This window comes from Mastigoproctus giganteus, chromosome 12 (genome assembly GCF_048544385.1).
Source record: "Mastigoproctus giganteus isolate SK-2022 chromosome 12, ASM4854438v1, whole genome shotgun sequence".
Lineage (NCBI taxonomy): Eukaryota > Metazoa > Arthropoda > Arachnida > Uropygi > Thelyphonidae > Mastigoproctus > Mastigoproctus giganteus.
The window spans coordinates 79,100,317-79,121,370 of record NC_143586.1 but is presented as its reverse complement, the minus strand read 5'-3'; the positions used below and the strand labels follow the sequence as shown (position 1 = coordinate 79,121,370).

Below are 21,054 nucleotides of genomic sequence, written 5' to 3'. Positions count from 1 at the left end.
TCAATATCATTGATAAATATACAAAACAACAGTGGACCCAACACCGAACCCTGTGGGACTCCACTAATAACATTAGTCCACGAAGAGCAGCACCCATTGATTACCGCCCTCTCTCTACTCCCACTTAACCATCCTTTTATCCATTGTAGCAACTTACCCTTAATACCATTCTGCTCCAGGAAAGGAAAGGGTTTTTGCTTCCGTAAAAGGTGAGTACAGTGGTCTCAGACAGTTTTTAAATTCTGTACGGTGGGATCAACTGACGATGTTACCAACAGTAAATTCTAAGTTGGAAACATTCAAGGAATTAATCGTGGAAGTTTCATACCTATTAAAAAATATTGTTCAAGGTTTAGGCCTAAAGGGTTATATAATGAACTAATGAGACTCGTAACAGAGAAGAAAAATGCATGGCATGCATAAAAATTATCAAGCGACTCAGAAGCCTGTGGCAGATATAAGCCAGTCTGTAATCAGGTCACAAAGGAGGTCAGGCAGGCGAAGGCAGATTACGAGAAATCCTTGGCAAAAGATGCTAAGAAAAACAGCAAGGATTTCTTTACTTATATAAACTCTAAAAGGAAGGGGGCGAATCTGATTGGTCCACTTGACATCGATGGTTCGACTGTTGATGATCCTACTCAGATAGCAAACAAACTGAATGAGTATTTTGCATCTAAGGTTTGCATCTAATGAGTATTTTGCATCATTAATGTTTGAAAATGGCAGAAGGTTATCAAATTGTAGCAGGATACTTTATGATTTTGTAATAACTGAGAGCAAAGTGGAGGAGAAATTGTTGAAGTTAAACATAAGAAAAGCACCTGGGGTGGATGGGATCTATCCAGTTATATTAAAGGAGGCGGCAAAGCAACTAAGCAAACCCTTAGCCATAATTATAAGAGCATCCGTAGACTCAGAGGAGGTTCCCATGGACTGGAGATGTGCAAATGTATCCCCAATTCACAAAGGGGGATGTAAGGGTGACACGAGTAATTACAGACCAGTTAGTTTCACTTCTGTTCCGGGTAAAATAATAGAGTCACTGGTTAAAGATGCATTGCAGGATCATCTAGACAAGACTGCAGCAATAATTCAGACACAGCATGGGTTTGTTAAGGGAAAGTCTTGTCTGACAAATTTGATAGGATATTATGATGTGGTTACAAAGAAACTGGATGCAAAAAATAATTTTGATATCACATATTTGGATTTCAGGAAAGCTTTTGACACTGTTGCGCATGGAAGACTATTGTACAAATTGGAGCAGAATGGTATTAAAGGTAAATTGCTACAATGGATAAAAGGATGGTTAAGTGGGAGAAGACAGAGGGTGGTAATCAATGGGTGCTGCTCTTCATGGACTAATGTTATTAGTGGAGTCACCACTAATCAGGGTTGTTAATGAAAGTAATGGCAGTGTGCTACTCCAACAGGATCTAGATAATTTGGGCAGATGGGCTAAGAAGTGGCAACTGAAGTTTAACCTTGATAAATGCAAAGTACTGCATATGGGTAGAAGTAACCCAGAGAAACGTACCAACTGTGTGGTACTACACTTAAGGTGGTAGAAAATGAAAAAGACCTGGGAGTAATTGTGCAGTCAGATATGAAGTTTTCTGAGCAATGCAGACAGGCTGCAAGGGCAGTTCATGGGGTTTTGTCAATGATATATAGGAATTTTTCTAGCAGGGAAAAGGAGGTGATTGTCCCTCTGTATAAGGCAATGGTCAGGCCACGCCTTGAGTACTGCGTACAGGTCTGGAGGCCTCATTTTAGGAAGGATGTAGATTTACTTGAGCGTGTACAGAGAAGGGCAACCAGACTGGTGAGGGGGAATGAAGGGATCCCCTTACCAAGAGAGGCTTAAGTTCTGCAAATTGCAGTGGCTGGAGACTAGGCACGTGCGCGGCGATCTGATTGAGGTGTATAAGGCCTTGAATGGGTTGAGCACGCTGAATTCTGATGGGATCCTTCCACTTGTTCAGATTACGAACCTAAGGGGGCATACATTCAAATTAAGAAAGGACAGATGTAGAATAGATGTGCGTGAATTTGCCTTTAGCCAGCGGGTGGTTAATTGCTGGAACAAACTTCCATCTGTCGTTGTGGAAGTTGATAGGTTGAATAAATTTAAGGAGGAACTGGACAGGCATTTGGAGGGAATGGTGCGAATTTTTTTTTTTTTTTTTTTTTTTTTGGCTGATGCTGCATAAGCTCATACACATGCTTTCTTGCATCACATGCCACTACTACTACATGACAGACCTCTGAATTAATGCTTTTACTTTCCAGGGGTGAGGTATTCCAATACATCTTGGAAGATAACGTACTGAGCAATTTCGTGAATAGTTCATTCAGTTTTTTTTTACTATAGGCAATTGTCATCAGCAGCTCTATTAATAATAAAGGAAATGCTTTGTTTTTTATCATATATTAATAAAGTCATATTGTACTGGGAATGCTTATGGGTGCTACTCATCAGGTGAAACAGAATGTTAAGTCAGTTCGAAAAATAAGTTATTGAAATTTCAAGACTCAACATTATTAATACAAGTATGTTTAAAAGTTTCTGAAGATTGATCATTAATGTAATGAAGAACTAACCTGGTGATAGGAAACATGGCATCAAACAAGAGATGCCAGTAAGTAGGAAGTATGCAACAGCACTCCATCTTCGACCAAGGTACTCCATGGAGATCCAACATGCCAAGTAGCCAGGTAATTCCACCAAGGAAAGCAAGAAAAAGTTAACAAATTCATTCCCATAGAGATTGGCAGAATTGATTTGTAGGCCATAATATGATGCTGTTGTTGCTATCCTATACGCAAAACGAGTTTGTTAATATTATATTTATTTATTTATAAATATTTGTTAATATTTGATAGATAAAAACAAGAGATTAAGCACATTTTAAATATATTTGATATGAAATTTCTGACAATTCTTTTAAATAGGCACTTGATTTCATTGAAAACAAAAACAAAAGGTGTATATAAATAGACACGCAGAAACTAAATTAAACTACTTTAAAAAACTGTCATAACTCATAGTGAATAATTAGCACAATACACACTACGTTATACACTAAGTAGCCACTTTATTAGGTAGTAGCGAGTATGTCCACCTTTATTATTATTGTTGTTATTATTAGCTATATGGTGCAAGGAAGCCTGAAGCTTATGCTGCACCAGCCAAAAAAAAAAAAAAAATTTTCTCAATTACCCAGAGAGAGAGAGAGAGAGTCAGAAGTAGAATGGAATCACCAAGAATAGAGAAGAATGATGATATCCAGCTCAGGACCCTGGGTGTGCCAAGCCCATACTCACCAGATGTAAGCCCCTGGGGTTAATATAGTTCCCAGAACAGCCTGTATTTTTGTGGCATGGACTCGACGTCCACACGGATGCTGGTCCGTGTTGACAGTGCTTCCCACAATTTTTGCCAATGGTTGTGAATCTCTATTCCGAAGAGTTCGTTAAATTCATCCCACAAGTGTTCAATTAGATTGAGTTCTAGTTAATCGATCAGACCTCTGCAGTAGGCTTAATACACTCTTATATTCCTGGAACCGATTCTGTACAATGCTGGCCTTGTAACATAGCTCATTATTCTGTTGGAAGAAAGAACCCATTCACAACTAGATACACTGTAGCCATGAAGAGATGTGTCTGGTCAGAAACAAATTTCAAACAATCTGTGGCATACAAATATTGCTCCACTAATATCAAGGTACACCACCAGCCTGCATTGTTGACACCTGGCAGGATAAATTCATGAACTCATGCCTTTTTGCCATATTGTGGTGTGAAGCAACAGGTACCAGGATTTCTCAGACCAGCAGTGTTTCCAACACGTACAGTCCAGTGTTGGCGTTCTTGAGGCCGTTGTAGCCCATTTTTTTTTTTTTTTTTTTTTTTTTTTGTTGATATGAACCACGGTTCTTTCGATCGGGTATCACAAGATAACTGATTTATCTTGTGTGGCATTAGTTTTTTCTTGTGTGGCATTAGTGGCCACTCCGAGTTAAAAAAAAAATAATAAATAATATAACTCCATGACAGGGTACAACGAGTTGCTCGTTACGAAACGCTTCTTTGGTTATCACCGTTGTACTGGATTGCCATTTGACTGACTAGCCTTTCTGTTACCTTGCACAAGACTTGTTGACCTCTCACATCAATGAACTGTTCCGAACCCGATCGACGCTGACTGGATGTTATTTGGTTATTGGACTAATCTCTATATACAGGAGACACACTCGTATATGCAACCTCAGGGGCTGGCTCACATCTGGTGAGTATGGGCTTGGCACACCAAGGGTCCTTAGCTGGATATCATCATTCTTCTCTTCCTTGGTCTCTCTCTCTCTCTCTTTCTTTCTCTCGGGGTAGTTCAGAAATTTTTTTTTTGGCTGGTGCAGCATAAGCCTCAGGCTTCCTTGCACCATATGGCTACTACTACTACTAGTAATAATAATAATGATTTGAAAGCCCCAGCAGGACTGCAGTTTCCGAGCTGCTCATACCGGTGCCGCATCTGGCACCGACTATCGTGCCGCATCTGGCACCGACTATCGTGCCGCATTCAAAATAAATAAAATCTTTCGTCTTTCTCATTCTCACATTGAACTGCTGATATATGGTATCCTTTATATACCCTATTCCCCCTTCCCACACACACGCGATTGCTTTATATGACATGGTACGAAAACGTGACTTTGTTATTGTAAGAGCGTTCCATTTCACGAAATATATACTGTACCTGGTGGCCAGTAATAATATATACTGGGTAGCCCCTAATAAAGTGCCTACCCGGTATATAACACACCAATATAACACACCAAAATAGTGTGTTATATTGCTTCACTTAGCTACTAATTTCTACTATATAATATCGTTAGGAACTTGCATTAGTGGCCACTCCGAGTTAAAAAAAAAAAAAAAAAATTAATATAACTTTAACACACCTACCAACCCATAGTAATGAAGAGGAATTTCTTTCGTAGCTGTGGATATCGCAGGAAATCTCTCCACGTATTTTCTTCTTCATGTTCTGCCTGTACTTTCATAGCTTCGCCAAGTTCCTGTGGATGAGTAAAAATGGATCGTTTTAACTCTGAGGCAAAGGATGTCAAATGACTTCTGGCAAGATTAGAAGACGCCTAGTACTACACTGGTGTACAAAACCTAAGGACCAACACTATTTCTAAATGTTACAACCACATTAAGGTCTCTTTACTGATGAGAGTAGATTCAGTCTCAGCAGCGATTCTGGACGTCAGCTAATCTGGCGAGAGGTTAGCACATAGCATCATCCCGCAAACATACTGAAAGGGATCGATATGGCGGTCGAGGTGTTCTCGTCTAGGGAGGCGTTATCTTGGTTGGACGTACACAACTCCAGATACTGGAAGGAGGTAGTGTAACCGGTGCACGCTACTGTACTGAGGTAATGCTTCCCCATGTGCGTCTGTTCCGAGGTGCCATTGGTATGATTGAAACTGTAGCTGCGATATGCTTTTCGAAAGTGAGGACATTGTTCGTATGGACTGGCCTGCCCGTCCACCGATCTAAATCCCCATCGAAAACATATGGGACGCTCTGGGGAGACGCCTAGCGGCACGTCCACGCCCACCAGAAAATGTTCACCAGCTGAACATGGCGCTGACAGAGGAATGGACGATGTTACCGCAAGGACTTATCAACAACATTGTTCTAAGTATGGACAGGCGGTGCAAAGCCTACATCTTTGGCAGTGATGCATCTGTATCATGGCAGCCACTGCTATGTTGCCATTTTTCAATAAAGTCCCTCTGTACCGTTTTGTTTCCTTCATTTCTGTACCTCACGAGGTTCCCTTGGCATGCTTTTCTCATATCCAAGCCACTCCTATGAGAAGCTACAGGTGAAAACCTGACTGGTCGTCCTTAAATTTTGCACACCAGTGTATAAATGAAATAAATTAATTCTGTACGGCAATTATATGACGCTGACTGGGAAATTGTCGAATTTTAAAATAAAAGTTCATTAAATTAAGTTCATTTAAAATATAATTCAATTAAATTCGTTAATTTCCAAATGTTAAACTAATTGTAGACAACTTAAATATAATATCTAAAAAGTGCTTCTCTTATGACTATCTACTCGTCCTGATAAAAACTAAATTTTCTTCCACCGGAAAAATAATTTTCCCTAGTGTCGGATAGGACTGTAAAGATATCAAGAAAATTCTAGAGCTCCAGCAGTGCTAAGATCTTTGATACACTTACTAGCAGTTCCAAATAAAATTACTTTTCATTTTAGAAAAGGCAAGGCGCTTCTCTTTCTATTCCAAGACAGATTTTTCCGAGTGATTTCCATTTATGAAAACGGATGACGTTGAAGTGGCTAATCCATAAACCTACTAGATTTCCCAAATATATTTGAAATAACCAAGTTACAGCATAAGTACAAATTTTTATTTCGATGAAACAGACCAAATCAATAAGGAAATCAAATTGTGGTTTTTGGTGGAGTCAGATTAAGAAACTGTATATCTGGAGATGCCTTCCCTCGTGGAAATGACGAAATTTCAAATTACGGGGCATCGATGACATTAATTGTAGACCCAAATATAACCCAAAGAGTATTTTTGTGTGCTCAAGTAGTGGTAAAATTTCTAAACTTTAATCCCCTTACCCTGACTGACATCCTCAAATACATTTTTCAGTTCTCCACTCATTTTAAAATTTCTTTACCTTTAGTTTAGCCTCCAGTTCTTCTGACTTATGCGGTTTTTGATTTGTTTCAGCAACCTGTGACAAAATTCCTGCTGCTTCTTTGTATTTTTCTTGGGTGACCAACCAGCGAGCAGATTCCGGTAGCATCCTGAAAAAGTAATCACATTTTTATACACAACCAGCAAACAAAACTGAAAAAGACGCTGATGAAAAAATTTGCATTTAATTTTGTTGAATAGTAACAGAAAAGAAAATCACTTAAAACTGAATGTCATATGTATTATTAGTGCGACTAACATTGTATCGCTAGGCGTGTTTTTGTTGAGGTTGTTTTAGCAGCATCAGCGACTAAGGCCATATTGCTCCGTGTATATTGTCTGTAAATTGCGTGCGTTCTGAAATCTATTTTCTGTTTGCTGGACGAAAAACCGAGTTTACTGGAGAAAAAAATCATGCTACCATCGCCTGAAGCTGACTAACTCAGCCACGTTGTGAAAACGGTCCATAAAAATTCTTCCCGTTATCGATGGGACTTAAACCATCGATGACGAATCAGGTCGTTTCAAGCCGGTGTGGGAGAACGGCGATCCTATCAACTGTGCTTTGTAGTTATGGCTAAAAAGTAATAATATTATTATTGTTATTATTATTATTTCTCCCTGATGGTGGGGGGGGGTTCCACCTCGTGACAGGTACTGGTACCAAGTGCACAGTGATTGTTATGGCTAATTTTACGGTTGGTCAAGGAACTCAGACTATCCTACAGGAGTTCCTTGTATGTGTAAATTTTTTTCCCCTGTAAAATATACATATTTTGGATTACTTTAAAATGAAATATACGTATATATATATATACACCAGTAATTTGTTAAATATTATTTAGAATAACTTTATTGTATACATAGGGCACATTGTTATACACAACACCCTTCACGGCTACAAGTCAGGGGTTAATTATTTATTGAAATAAAATTACTACAAGGACTTTTATGAGATAATTGTTTAATTTTATAGATTTCTAATTCCCATTAACAAAGGGACTTAAAACACTGCGGTTACATAATACAAGTATTAAGTAGTTTTGTAAATTACATGCATTCTAAAAAAATACATAATAATATACATTATTATGTATTTAATATTAATTATTAAAAATTAAAATTATTATTATTTTTTTTACTGTCACTTTCCTATGACCCAGAAAAATGACAATAAATCGGATGATCAGGTTGTAAACTAGAAGGGTCCAGGTGAAATCCGAAGAGGTGGCAACCCTAGTCATTATTCCCTGCTATTGGGTAGACGCGAAGAACTTTTACTGTTTTTTTCACTCCATGGCTGAGTTTAGTCGGTCTCGGGTATAGACAGCAAGGTTCTTCCCCTTTCCCTTTTTTATCCAGAAAAATAGGCAACTCGATCAGAGAAAATAAGCAATTTAGACAAAATAAAGTTAATAATATTCTTGTTTATACTCCGACACGACCACCAGGTCAGTGGAGTTTACAATAAATCAATCATATAAAGCGTTTAAGGCTAAAGCTCAAGCTATGAAGCTTCTACACCGAAGATGAGCCAAATAGCCCTGAAACGGTGCCGTCTGGGTGGTGGTATCCATCTGAGAATAAGTAACATTAGTCTTCTCCTCAGGCGAAGCGTTACTTATTCGAAGTAGTGCAATATCATGGAAACTCGGTGTGAAGGTATTCACAATATGAGATATAACTTAAAACGATGCCGCCTTGCAAATATTCTGTTAATTCAGATTTGGCTATGTATTAATGATGCTATCGCACTTAACTTATACAATAAATCAATTAATACAAATATTAACCGCGTTTAGCAGTCACAGACTTGAACCCCGTCCACTCAAAGAGCGTGTACTACTGCACTCGCGCTCCTCACCACGCGGCTACGTCAATGTAGACTAAATAAATTTAAGGAAGAAGGATTGGACAAATTATTAGGGTGGATGGAGAGGATGTTGGTAGTAGGGTTTTGTTTTTTTTTTTTTATTTAGCTGATGGTGTACAAGCTTGCTTCTTTACATGGTTTACAGTACACTACTATTAATACTAACGTCCTCATTCACTGTTCTTAGTTCTGAAGTTCGTCACGAGATGGAACCACAAGTTACATGCGAGGCGTATGCGGATTTTTGATCTGTCCGATCAACAATTTCCAACATTGGGAGAGAAACTTTTTTTTATTTCACCACCTTCAATTGTAACAGTTGCAATGTTCTTTCACTGCCAAAAAGCCAGGAATTAACAACCAGATATATTACAGAAATAAATAAATTGACATTAAGTGATATAGGACATCAATCAAATGAAATAACATAAGACATTAAATGAAATTAGATGATACAATGAAGTACATAATGGCATTTGGTTACATAAAATATTAAGATGACATGAAATGACATTAAACAAAATTACATTAAATAAAAACTGGCGTAACCTAAAAAAATTAAACAAAAAACATTAAAATTAAACAAAAATGACACTTGATACATTTAAAAGTCCCGATTTTTGTCTTTGCAGTTCGTGGGAGAGAATTGGCTCGATAAATACTTAGAAATACACAAAGAGATTTTTCAATGTGCACGAAATGCAGCTTTTTGTAGTATGGGAGTAATTAAGTCCAGTTAATATAAAGCGTAAGTTTACCACCTGCAAATGTATTTAAACCTGGATATTTATTCCGCACACAGAATTTTTTTTTCGACGCCGCGTCATTAGTTCTCCTTCCTTATAACTTAAACCCCGTGAATTATCAATTAACACAGCGAGGTCGTAACCCTCGCTGGTTTAAGCGATTTTTGTAGGTGTTCAATGAGGTGATCGACTTCTTCCCATACTGTTTAATGAGGGATTCCACGATCCTCCCAAAGACAAAAAGATGAAATTGAATTGTTGTATAATCCATAGGATGCAGTGGAGTAACAACGGTGTACGGTTAGTGATAAAATGTCACTGAACCGAGGCTGTCTTCTCTAGCTTTAATATATTCCTCTGGAGAGGAGGTTAAACAATGAAATGCCACGGTCTTTTCTGTTCCTAGCTATTTCAAAGGTCTTCGATGTCAGTGTTACTAATATGCTGAGAGAGGCCTGCCTTTAAATCCGTTAACGTATACATTGTAAAGTTTCTTTGAACAATCCTGTTAAATAATTTCAAAGTCACAAAGATCCAGACTAAGTAAAAGGGTTGCCAAAAATTTGAGAAAATTTCTACTTTTACACAGTCAACGGCAAACGTTTCTCTGAATAAGTTACTGATGAGTGTAGTAGTGCTAAATGTACCGCCATCGTGCATGAAGAAAGGAATCTCAGTGTACAGGTGTTACTATAAAATGTCCTTTGATTAGGAGGAAGTACAATTGCCAAATCAAGAAACGTGATAGTTTTTTTTTGAGCGTATTATAAAGTTCACATTGAAGCCTGCCGTTGTTCCGAAAGGTAAAGATTTCTTTTCCTTGTGCAATATAATTATACGTAATGAAAAATTACCAACTTAGATTTACTGCAAATTCAACCATCGTCGCAAAAAAAAAAGTAAAAATCTAGATTTAGGATGTTCAGTGAATAATAAACATAATAAAAACGTTGGTAGTATTAACTTTAAAGTAACGAAAAAAACAGTTGAACTCCACATGAAAAGCCCGCCCAAAGACGTTTTGAAACGTCTTCGGGTTAAGGGCATGATTCTCTGGCTATTTGGAACTTTATTTCGTAGTAACTGTACTACACTTAGTAACCAATAAACTATAAGTTTGTCAGTTTATTGCATGCAGTGCTATTTTGTTTATTTTTTTATTATTATTTTAAAGTTAATTGTCTATCTACGCCATACATTTTACACAGATTTGGAAACATTCTTCGGTTGGTACTTACTTCCAGTAAGAGAAAAATAGGAAGCTAACAGAAGATGTGACGAGACCAAATATCATCCAATGACGACACAAATAAGCGAATAAAGGAAGGAAACAGAGGCCTACTGTCCAGCAGGTGTTTGAAAGTCCATTCATTCGAGTTCTCATTTTCGGACCTACCATCTCCACCACTGCAAAATAAATAAATAGTTTATTTTCTTCGCTTTCAAACTAATAAGGAAATTTATTAAGTTATAGAACAGGCAGAAGTCAAATGAATGCTTTGTTAGTAAAACTGTTTGAATAAGGAAGCTTTTTCAATAAGGAATTAATTTGGCTTGGAATCATGCAAATCCAACATTCCTATTGCTAACAATAAGTTCTTTTCTGTAAAATTCAGAAATGAATGTGTATTAATACTTACGTATTACATATGGCAACTGAAAAATCGATGGCATCAGACTTCCATTGAGTAACCTTAGGACACAAAATACTATGAAGTTAGGAACGAGGAAGGAGAAGATTCCAGTTATAGAGGTAACGGCAACCACCAGAAAAAATGTAAGCCGTCTACCAAATCTAAAATCATAAATAAAATATTGAATTAATACATTCATGGTGTGATAAAGCGTATCAATGGGTATAGTTGTTTTAACACACACCATTATTTAAAAGTTTCAAAGACATTTCGATATGCAATACGTATCTGTGCAAATATATTTATAAAAAAGTAATACAATACTGTAAATTAAATCAGTGTACAGAATTATGTAAATGAATGCATGATATAGGTGAATCAGCGGCACGTATTAGCCAATACTGCTTTATGGATTTAAAATTGTAATAAAGAATAAAGGAAAACCAATCTAACCTTTTCCATACCATATCACCATATTTTTTCGTATGGTGTGGAAAGAGCCTGGGCTTGTAAAACTGGCTGCCACGATGGTTCATAAAGCTCAAATATACCTAGTTCACCTACTAGAATTAAGAGTATATTTGTTTACTGTACATTTGCCATATAGGAAAAATAATTTTATTTTATCTTCTGGAATCAATAGCATACACTGGTGTTCAAAGAAAGTGCATCACCCCTAAAAATTGTAATTGACGTCCGAATAACGTAAGTATATGGCAATATTTCTTACAGATTGCATCAGATAAGATTGACACGCGTAGGTGATGACGTACTATTGCATCAGCTGTTACTTTCAGCTATATAAGCACGCTCTGCAAGAGTTGCCGTCATTCCTTGCTTGTGTCAGGATGGCGAGTTACGTGCAGTTGACGCCACGAAGAAAGAGTGCTAAAATTTTTTTAGCACTCTTTCTTCCCGTCATATTGCTTATAGAGTGTCTTGTAATCAGTCAACAGATTTCTTTCCAAACTCAAGAACACTGGTTCTGCTGATAGGAAAAAAAGGAACTGGACGCAAACGAGTCTTTACGCCAAAACAGGACCGCGTTTTGAAGCGCTTATGTCAGTGGTTTTTAACCGGCGTGCCGCAGCATCTTAGGTTGCCGCAACAACATTCCAAGGGTGCCACGTAATTTGGGTATAAGTTACTTAAACTTATTTTTTTAAATTTATATATTTATTTCATTATAAAAAGGTTAGTTACGAAAAGGATAAATTACCTCTATGATGAATTACCTCTAAGAACACTTCAGTGCTGATACTCTCCGTTGTTAAATCAACTATACAGATAGTTTACATGTATTCCACACCCTCGTAGACAAAATCAATGATCCAATGCACCACGGAATCGGGGTGCATTGAATTTTGTGGTGTTCTATAATTAATGTTTATTTAGTACCTCTATATAAAGAATAAAATTATTATACTGTATATTTATAACAGATAATTCATATAAAAATAATACATAAGCCAGTAGCATGGCAAAACTGTAGAGCGAAAGTTAACATAAATTAAATCAATAGGGAGGGAAAAAGTAAAGGTAACAAGACAGAAACCGTAGCTGCAGGTCCCAAAATAATTTAGAGTTCAATTAATAATAATGAATCCATTTAAATTTAAAATAATGCCAATTATATAATAATTTAGCGGTACCCCCCCTTGGAAGGTACCAGTTCCGAGAGACGTGAAATATCACCAAAAAGGGAATAAAGCGAACTACTAAAAGAAAACAAAATAAGAAAACAAAACAAAACTGACCATTATGCCCCATATCGACAGAGGACCACGAGGCCAATAATGGTCATGGAATCGCTGCATTTCAATCGCTAGACAAATCATCGCAAAGGTGAATAGATCGAAGGACCAAACCACCCTTTCCTCCTCCGATCAATCCACAAATGCAGAGGATTTGCATAGCGGTGGTCCTTATGCAGCGAGAAATAAACTATAGAGCAGAGCCACACCACGAACATAATGTAAACTTAGCCAGCTTATAGAGACAGAAAAAGAAATATAGATGGCGGCACAGGCGATGCTTTTTGCCTATATTGGCAAACGGAATGTTTCATAATAAAAAATAAAAATAATAAAAATTCTCTGTTTGGTGATATTTCACATAATTTGGACCTGGTGCCCGTCAGAGGGGGTACCGTTAAATTTCTATTTAATTGGCTTTTAAATTTCAAAGATTGGTATATTTAGATTTTCTAAATTAATTTAGAGTTTCTGCTGCAATATTTTTACTCTTGTCGTCCGTCTCTTCCCTCCCTGCTTGATTTGAATTTAGTTTTAATTTCGCCTTTTCGCTCTTGTCTTGCTGTACTGCTGGCATTACTTTATTTCATTTTATTTTTATTTTTATCCTTATTCTAATTTATATGGTTATATATATATATATAGATGCACACACAGAAAGAGAATCGGATCTAACAGGCAGAAAATTGAGTAGGGGTGCCACAAAATAAAATAAATTACTTAGGGGTGCCGTTATTAAAAAAAGGTCAAAAAGCACTGGCTTATGCCTTAAAAACCGTAAAGCTTCTTCGTCTGAGCTGAAAAGAGAATGGGAAGAACATACAGCAGGGACAGTAAGTGCAGTAACAGTCAGAAGACACCTCTTCAAAAAGTGTCGCCCGTCGTCCTAAGAAGAAGCCCATCCTCACACAAAAAATGAAAAAGGCCCGATTAATTTAGTGGGTGTAAGGAGCATGTCAAATGTTCCTCCGAGCAGTGGAAGTCAGTTATTTTCTCGGATGAGAAGGAATTCAACCTGCATGGCTGTGGTGGGAGACAAACGATTCGCCGTAGACGTGGTGAAGAATACCATACAGACTGTATGGTGTTTACAGCGGAATTCCCTACCAGCCAAATGATATAGGGGTGCATTTCGCATCACCTGCAGTTTATAAAAAAAAGCTCCGTAAATGCCAATGGATACCTGGCTGTATTGGAAGGCAAATTGCTGCCAACCATTAGACACCATTTCAACCTGTTAAGTAACTGGATCTTTCAGGACGACTCTGATCTTTGTCATCGGGCGAAAAGTGTAAGTAAGCACTTCTGTAGTTACTTTAGCTTCATTTCTGCATTGGAGGTTCGACAGTAATATGTTTACATTTGTTACAGGTGAAAAAATGGTTGGCAGAACGGTCCATTAAAAATAACTGTTAGCTGGCCAGGAAACAGCCCGGACCTGAATCCTATAGAGAACTGTTGCATCGTGTGGAATCTGCAGTTGTCAGAAAGAAATCAAAGACCCTTCGTGAACTTCAGGAAGCCGTAATTCGTGTTTAGAACCACGAACTATCAGTTGATTAACTTCAGAAATTGATCTTGTCAATGCCGCGAAGGTGTGCTGCTGTCATCAGGGCCAGAGGCGGTTCAACTAAATATTAATTTGCACCTGGTGAACTTTATCATTTTGTTTTCCATTTTAAATGACAAACTGCAGCAAACTGAGGCTTCTGATAGCATTTCAGCCACAATTGTCGTGTTTACCAAAACTGTTGTATAAAGGTTGGAAATGCTCATTTTGGAATATTTTGAGTTTGTTGTTGTTGTTTGTTTGTTATTTGGTTTTTAGGAGCATTAGCAACTAAGGCCATATTGTTCCGGGATATGCGGTGGTCATTCCCTGACCTTTCCGCATCCTCCGTATTTGGTGGTGTAGGGCTCGAATCCCGGTCTAGAATATTTTGAGAGCACCTGTCAAATATTACTTAGCTTTGCCTTAACTATTGATAAATATCTTTTGTTTATATTTCTCTTAATGCTAGTCATTAATGTAACATACCATCGCGAAAAAGGGTCAGAAATGTGAAATTCCTAGGTGATGCACTTACTGTGAACACCAGTGTATATGTAGTAAAGTTAAATTCATAAAACGTAGTTATGCGAAATAAAAAATTATAAAATAAAATTTAAAGCACAAACCACTAACCGGTCTGACAATGATCCGTATATTGGAGTCCCCAGAATGCTACCAACACTGCTCAGTGTGAGGATCAGGCTGGAGTAATGGCTGTCTCTACAGACCAGATTCCACTATAACGAGAATAAATTGCAGTTAAAAAGTTCAGAAAAAGATTGTTTCTTAAAGTAATAATTGTTTCTTAAACTAGATAATGCTGCACATCGAGTTTCTGAAATAAATACCTCTGTATGGCCCGGTTGGTTGTTGTAGGGTTTTAGGCACATTAGCAACTTAGGCCATATTGCGCCGTATGTATAATATGTCTGTAAATTGTCTGTGTTCTGTGGTCGATTGGCTGTTTGCTGGACTAAAAACACGAGTTTCTGGGAGAAAAAACCATGCTGTCCTCGCCTGAGACCGACTAACTTATCCACGTTGTGAAAAATGCCAACAAAAATTCCTTGCGTTATTGATGGGATTCGAACTCAGGTCTTTCCCAGCCGATGTGGGAAGGACGGTGGTTATATCTACTGTTCTACCCATGAGGGCGTATGGCCTGTCTAGTGTCATCAGATAGCCACAGATGATGGATAAGCGAGGTTCATCAGACCAACAACAACAGCAAAAACAGCGTTATTATTGTTGTGAATTATCTGGTCCGATTATCAGTTGGTTTGACTCTAGTGGCGGCGAAGAATTAAGTACAAATTCCATATAATTGAGTATAGTATGATGCCGTTTTGACTGTTGTGAGAGACAGAAGTTACAGACTTACAACCAGTGGTGTATTCGGGCCGGAACGACGTTCCGGTACTTTTTTCTAAATGTTTGTTGTTTATTAAACTACACGGTCCACCATTAGAATTATGTAATCCAAATTTTTATGTCCGAACTTGTTTGCGGTCTCATCGTTCTGCTGTTGATCAACAAACAAAAAGGTCAGTCACACAATAATACGTAATCGATCCTGTATGGGAATTTCTATGATTCTTCTGAACAGTATTTTTTATATTATTTTGGAGTTTTTGTTTTTTTCTTTTCTGATTTTAAAATTTTTTTGTCTTTGTTTTTTACTTTTGAAATTTTTATTTAATACAGTAGTTATAAATAAATACTGAACAAATATTCTAATCTTTGACTTATTTATTTTTGCAAATGAAAAAAGCGTAGGTAACTATTTGTAGTTAATCGACGAGCGTTCCAGTACTATTTTTTTAGCAATACACCTCTGCTTACAACATGGCTTTATCGAAATAAAATAGCAGTAAAATTATCAATTGTCAAAGAGAAGTCATAGTTTTAAGGGCACAAAAGGCGATATGTTTTGTACATGTTGGTACTATTGATATTAAGACTTGAGATCTGAGGATTAAATTAATAAGCACAGAACAATGTTGAGAAAAAAGTCGCTAGTTAAAATTGAATTGAAAGTGTCTGCAGTTCTTCCCAGTGTCTGCAGTTCTTTCCAGAAAGGATAGCAGGGAGTATACGATGAGAGCCAAGTCAATCAATTTGGCCCTGGAGAGACGGTGCAAAGCTCAATGGGTAGAATTTTTATTGGTGTAGGCTGTGCTCGTTAAGAGGAAAGATTGTTTTTATAGGGATGAGATACACTAAAATAGAAGGGGTGCAAGAATATTTGCTGATGCTGTCGAGGTAGTGTTAGATCGGATCGGAAAGGTGCTAGCTGGGGGAGGGGAAATACACAGGTCCATGGATTAACAGCAACTGCACGGAGGACACGTAGCAGCCTGCAAAGAAAGATGTTGGGGATTTCAAGGCTTGTTGGGGATCCTAATGGAACCAACAAATACACAGGCTGCGTTAGAGTTACTAAGAGTACGAAAAAAACCCAAAAAACTGGTGCACATATACTTACGTCATCAAATGCAGACATTTGAGGATGTGAGGATATTAGAAACATGGTGTAATACAGTCATAAGGGATGTTGAATCTGAATGTGGTCAGTAAAATATGTAAAGGGAAGGGAGGCGTTGCGCTCTTGGTTAAGAAGCATACAAAATCCAAGGTAGTACAACGCTGAGTCAGTTTGGTGTGATATACGCGCTAGGAAATCAAAAACGAAAGTAGGAGTCTGTTGCAGGCTGTGGTGAGTTATATGCATCCCGTACATTTTTCTTATATGCCACGAGTTTCATCAGTTCATCTGATATCCATTTAGTCTAAGCCTTGAACAGTATCTCTAAGTAACGAACTGTACAGACATATAAAGTGGGCCATTAAATGAGAATGCCTTTTTATTGGAGGATTTAAATTTCCAGATATTGACTGGAATTTGTGGATTAGTCACTCACACAGCAGCAAAACTTTTCCGGATTTAATGGATGACTGTTTTCTATATCAGCATTTTAGAGAGGCGAGAGAAAGCAAAACTCTTGATCTGAATATCCACAACGATCCTTCGTGCATTAAGAATCTGCAGATAAAAAACCCACTAGATAGCAGTAATCACAGAGTATTGATGTGCGATTTTCTTAAATTGTAACTACTGTTAGGGGCGAAAGGAAGGGATTTTTGTTTTCTTAAAGTGGTCTCAGTAAGTTTTTAAATTCTATGCAGTGAGACCAACTGATAAAGTTTCCAACGGCAAATTCTAAATGGAAAGCATTCAGGGACGTAATCGAAGAAACTACTAGGTTTAAATACTAACTTAGAGATACTGTTCAAGGCTTAGACCTAAATGGATATCAGATGAACTGATGAAACTCGTGGCATAGAAGAAAAATGTACGGGATGCATATAAATTATCAGGTGATACAGCAGCCTGCAGTAGATATATATACTAGTGTGCTACTAGTCACAAAGCAGGTTAAGCAAGCTAAGGCAGATTACGACTCGCTGGAAAAGGATGCAAGAAATGTGCATCCTTTTCCAGCGAAAAATTCAAAAAATTCAAATAGTCTTTACTTATGTAAATACTAGAAGAAAATAGATGAATCATATTGTCCTCTAGATATGAATGGTATGACAGTTGATAATCCTGCTCAGGTTGCTGGCAAATTGACTTGATAGTTTGCATCTAAATTCGCACATGAAGCATTCCATAGGAAAGGGGATGCCAGAAGTGGTATATCAAATTCTAACAGAGAGCTGAATGATTTTGGAATAACTGAAAGGAAAGTGGAAGAGAAATTATTGAAGTTATGCATAAAAAAGGCGGCAGCAAAAGAGGTAAACAAACCCTTAATTATGAGATCATCTCTGGATTCAGTGACTTGAGATGAACTTTGGATTCCCTATGGACTTGAGATGTGCGAATGCATTCCCAATTCACAAAGGTCGACCAAAAGGTGACATGAGTAATTAATTACAAACCTATTAACTTGATTTCTGTTCCATGGAAAATATTGGAATCGCTGGTTAAAAAAGTAATGACCAATCTGACTGGGTACTATGAAGCAATAACAAAGGAACTGGACGGAAAATAATTTTGACATTATTAGTTAGATTTCAGAAAAATATATGACTTCACTTGATATCAGGCGTGTCACTTCCCTGCCAAACTATAATAACTTTGATTTTACAGTGGAGGAACTTGGATGATAAAAGAAAGATGTGTGTTTTGGTATGAATGTTTGTTAAGAAGAAATTGTGTGTGTGTGTGTGTGTGTGTGTGTGTGTGTTTTTTTATTCAGTGTGAATTACTGTATTTAGTTAAGGAATTAAAGTGCAATTGAAATACTATTAAATTGTGATTAGCCGTAAAATGTGGGAATAACTTTTACCTGAAAATAGTCCACAAATATTGAAAATTTTAAGATATCCTTCAACTAGATCATAACTAAATGATATTTTTATCACTGTTTTAATTTGGTTGGTAAAGATTTTAGTCTTAGCGATATTTCTTGGTTGTAGTTCTACCCAACTTGTAATATGGGTTACTATGAGTGAAGTGACCGAACTTTGACCAAGCGCCTCCTCATTTTTATTTTCATTTGTTATCAAAGTTTTTGAATCTGGAGTGAAGTTTTCCTTGTGTAGTTCTAATTCCCTTCTCCAAAAATAAACACACACGCACATACACAGACAAAATCACGAGCTGGGCGTACTTTGAATACTGAAATGAGGTAATCGTCCATCTAGGTAAGGTAATGAGATTAGGGCGATAAGATTTGAGGGCGAAATTGATAGCTCTCTCTCTCTCTCTCTCTCTCTCTCTCTCTCTCTCTCTCTCTTCGTGAATCACTCAGCTCTTGATAGTTGACAGTAATAATTTGCGCACCATATCATGATATCATAAACGAGAATAATTACATCAGACTTATAACCAACATTACGTTATTTGAGGCGCTTATCTGGTAACTGGCTACGTTTGGTGCACTAAAATAATAATGGATACTAATTTAAGAGGTGGACTAGCCAGAAAACTAGCTACTGTTATGAATTAATCAATTTCACTTATGAATTAATTCATTTCACAATCAATTATTTATTTTATTTTATTTTTTTTTTTTAGAAAATCTGAAACACAAAAGGTAATAGAACCAATAAGATTTAATATCCATGCATGGATTGAAGGATGAGAAGACTGAAGATTGTTGACATTTTCCATATAGAACTGTGACTTGAATTTCTACAGTAATTTTCAGGAAAGTTGTATCAGAAGACAGAAGTTGAAGGAAGAAGAAAAGTTGGTTCTGTGAGTTTGAAGGATGGACCGTAAGGATGCTGAGTGGTTGGTATCTTTAAAACCACTCCGACACGTTTCCGGGCTGGTTTAGAAGAGAGTGGGGGAAATTAAATATGCAAATTCAGAAGAACAGTACCCATGGAGGTGTCTAAACAAGAGGCATGCAAAGAAACAGAATGTCTATGAGAAAACGCGTGGAGAGACTTTTTAAGGGACGGGTCATTAATTAATATCTGACTACCCTCTTTTCAGTGGAGTCTAGAAGCCTGAGAGAGAGAGAGAGAGAGAGAGAGAGAGAGAGAGAGAGAGAGAGAGAGAGAGAGAGAGAGAGGTTTTGAGGGCGATAAGATTTGAGGGCGAATTAGATAGGGCGGATTAGAGACTTTTACAGAGTGAGTAGTTGTTTGGAAGAAAAGTAACGCCGAGGGTGAAAGAGAAAACCCAATACACCTACCCTTTTCACGAAACAGAACGATCCTACAATAGCTGCATCACGCATTTATATCATGCGATGTAAAACATTTAACCGAATTTAAAGATGGCTTAGTAGGCGGTGAAGATATCACCTATCTTAATTGGCCTCCAAATTCGCCCTACTTCAGTACAGTTGAATACCTGAGGGTATGGGAAGGTATGTGAAGCGTATGGACACGCAACCATCATCTATTCCGACAACGTGGAAAGCCTTGCAGGCAGCATGGCTGCAGATCCCTAAGGACGCCCTCACACATCTAGTGGAATCGATGGCTAGGCTAATAGCGACTGTTATCGGTGCGAACATTGGCCCAACGCAGTATTAGGTAAGTATATAATTCAGTGATCACTCAGTGTATAATGTTCGTTTTTAAGCCAAAGCAGTTAAGGCAATGAGGCGTCAGTGTAAATTGTGGTTGGGGCTGAGTGGTGGAGCAACCGTCACCAAGACCAACTAATTCAGCCATAGTGAATAAACAAGTCCATAAATTTTTTTTCCGCCTTGAGAGAATTCGAATCCAGGCTTTTTTCACATGGTGTGGAAGGGCCGAAATCATAACTACTGATTCAGTCTGCGTGGGTGGTTTCGTCACCGTCCTCCCCACACCGGGTGGAAAAGGCCCGGGTTCGAATCCTGTCGATGGCACGAGGAACTTTAATGGGCTTTTTTCACTCCGTGGCTGAGTTAGTCGGCTCAGGCGTAGGTAGCAAGGTTTTCCTCCCATAAAAATTGGGGTTTTTTCGTCCAGCAAAACAGACAAATCGATCAGAGAACACACGCAATTTACAAACACAAATACGGGTAACCCTAATATAATAATTTTTATTTAAAAATAGTAACCACTAATCATCGATGAAAACTAATGAAAGAGGATTTTCTTTTATTTCGTCTTCGATTGTGCATTCATATGCAACATATTTAATCGGTAAATTCCCTTTCCAGTGAATGATATACTTATTTATTTATATATAAATTATATATCTGACTTCAATTTGTGTATCCA

General features: G+C 37.5%; 1 protein-coding gene across 1 annotated transcript in view; it reads right to left on the bottom strand.

The window, feature by feature from the left end:
- The window catches only part of LOC150077214 (beta-alanine transporter-like), a 94,973-nt gene that overhangs the window by 40,410 nt on the left and 33,509 nt on the right, over positions 1-21,054 (bottom strand). Inside the window, exons 2-7 of the mRNA XM_090386274.1 lie at positions 14,953-15,056; positions 11,020-11,174; positions 10,618-10,786; positions 6,741-6,870; positions 4,975-5,087; positions 2,608-2,822 (exon numbers count right to left, since the gene is read on the bottom strand). Of these exons, the coding sequence (XP_090242400.1) occupies positions 2,608-2,822; positions 4,975-5,087; positions 6,741-6,870; positions 10,618-10,786; positions 11,020-11,174; positions 14,953-15,056 (886 nt within the window). The remainder of the gene's footprint in view (positions 1-2,607; positions 2,823-4,974; positions 5,088-6,740; positions 6,871-10,617; positions 10,787-11,019; positions 11,175-14,952; positions 15,057-21,054) is intronic.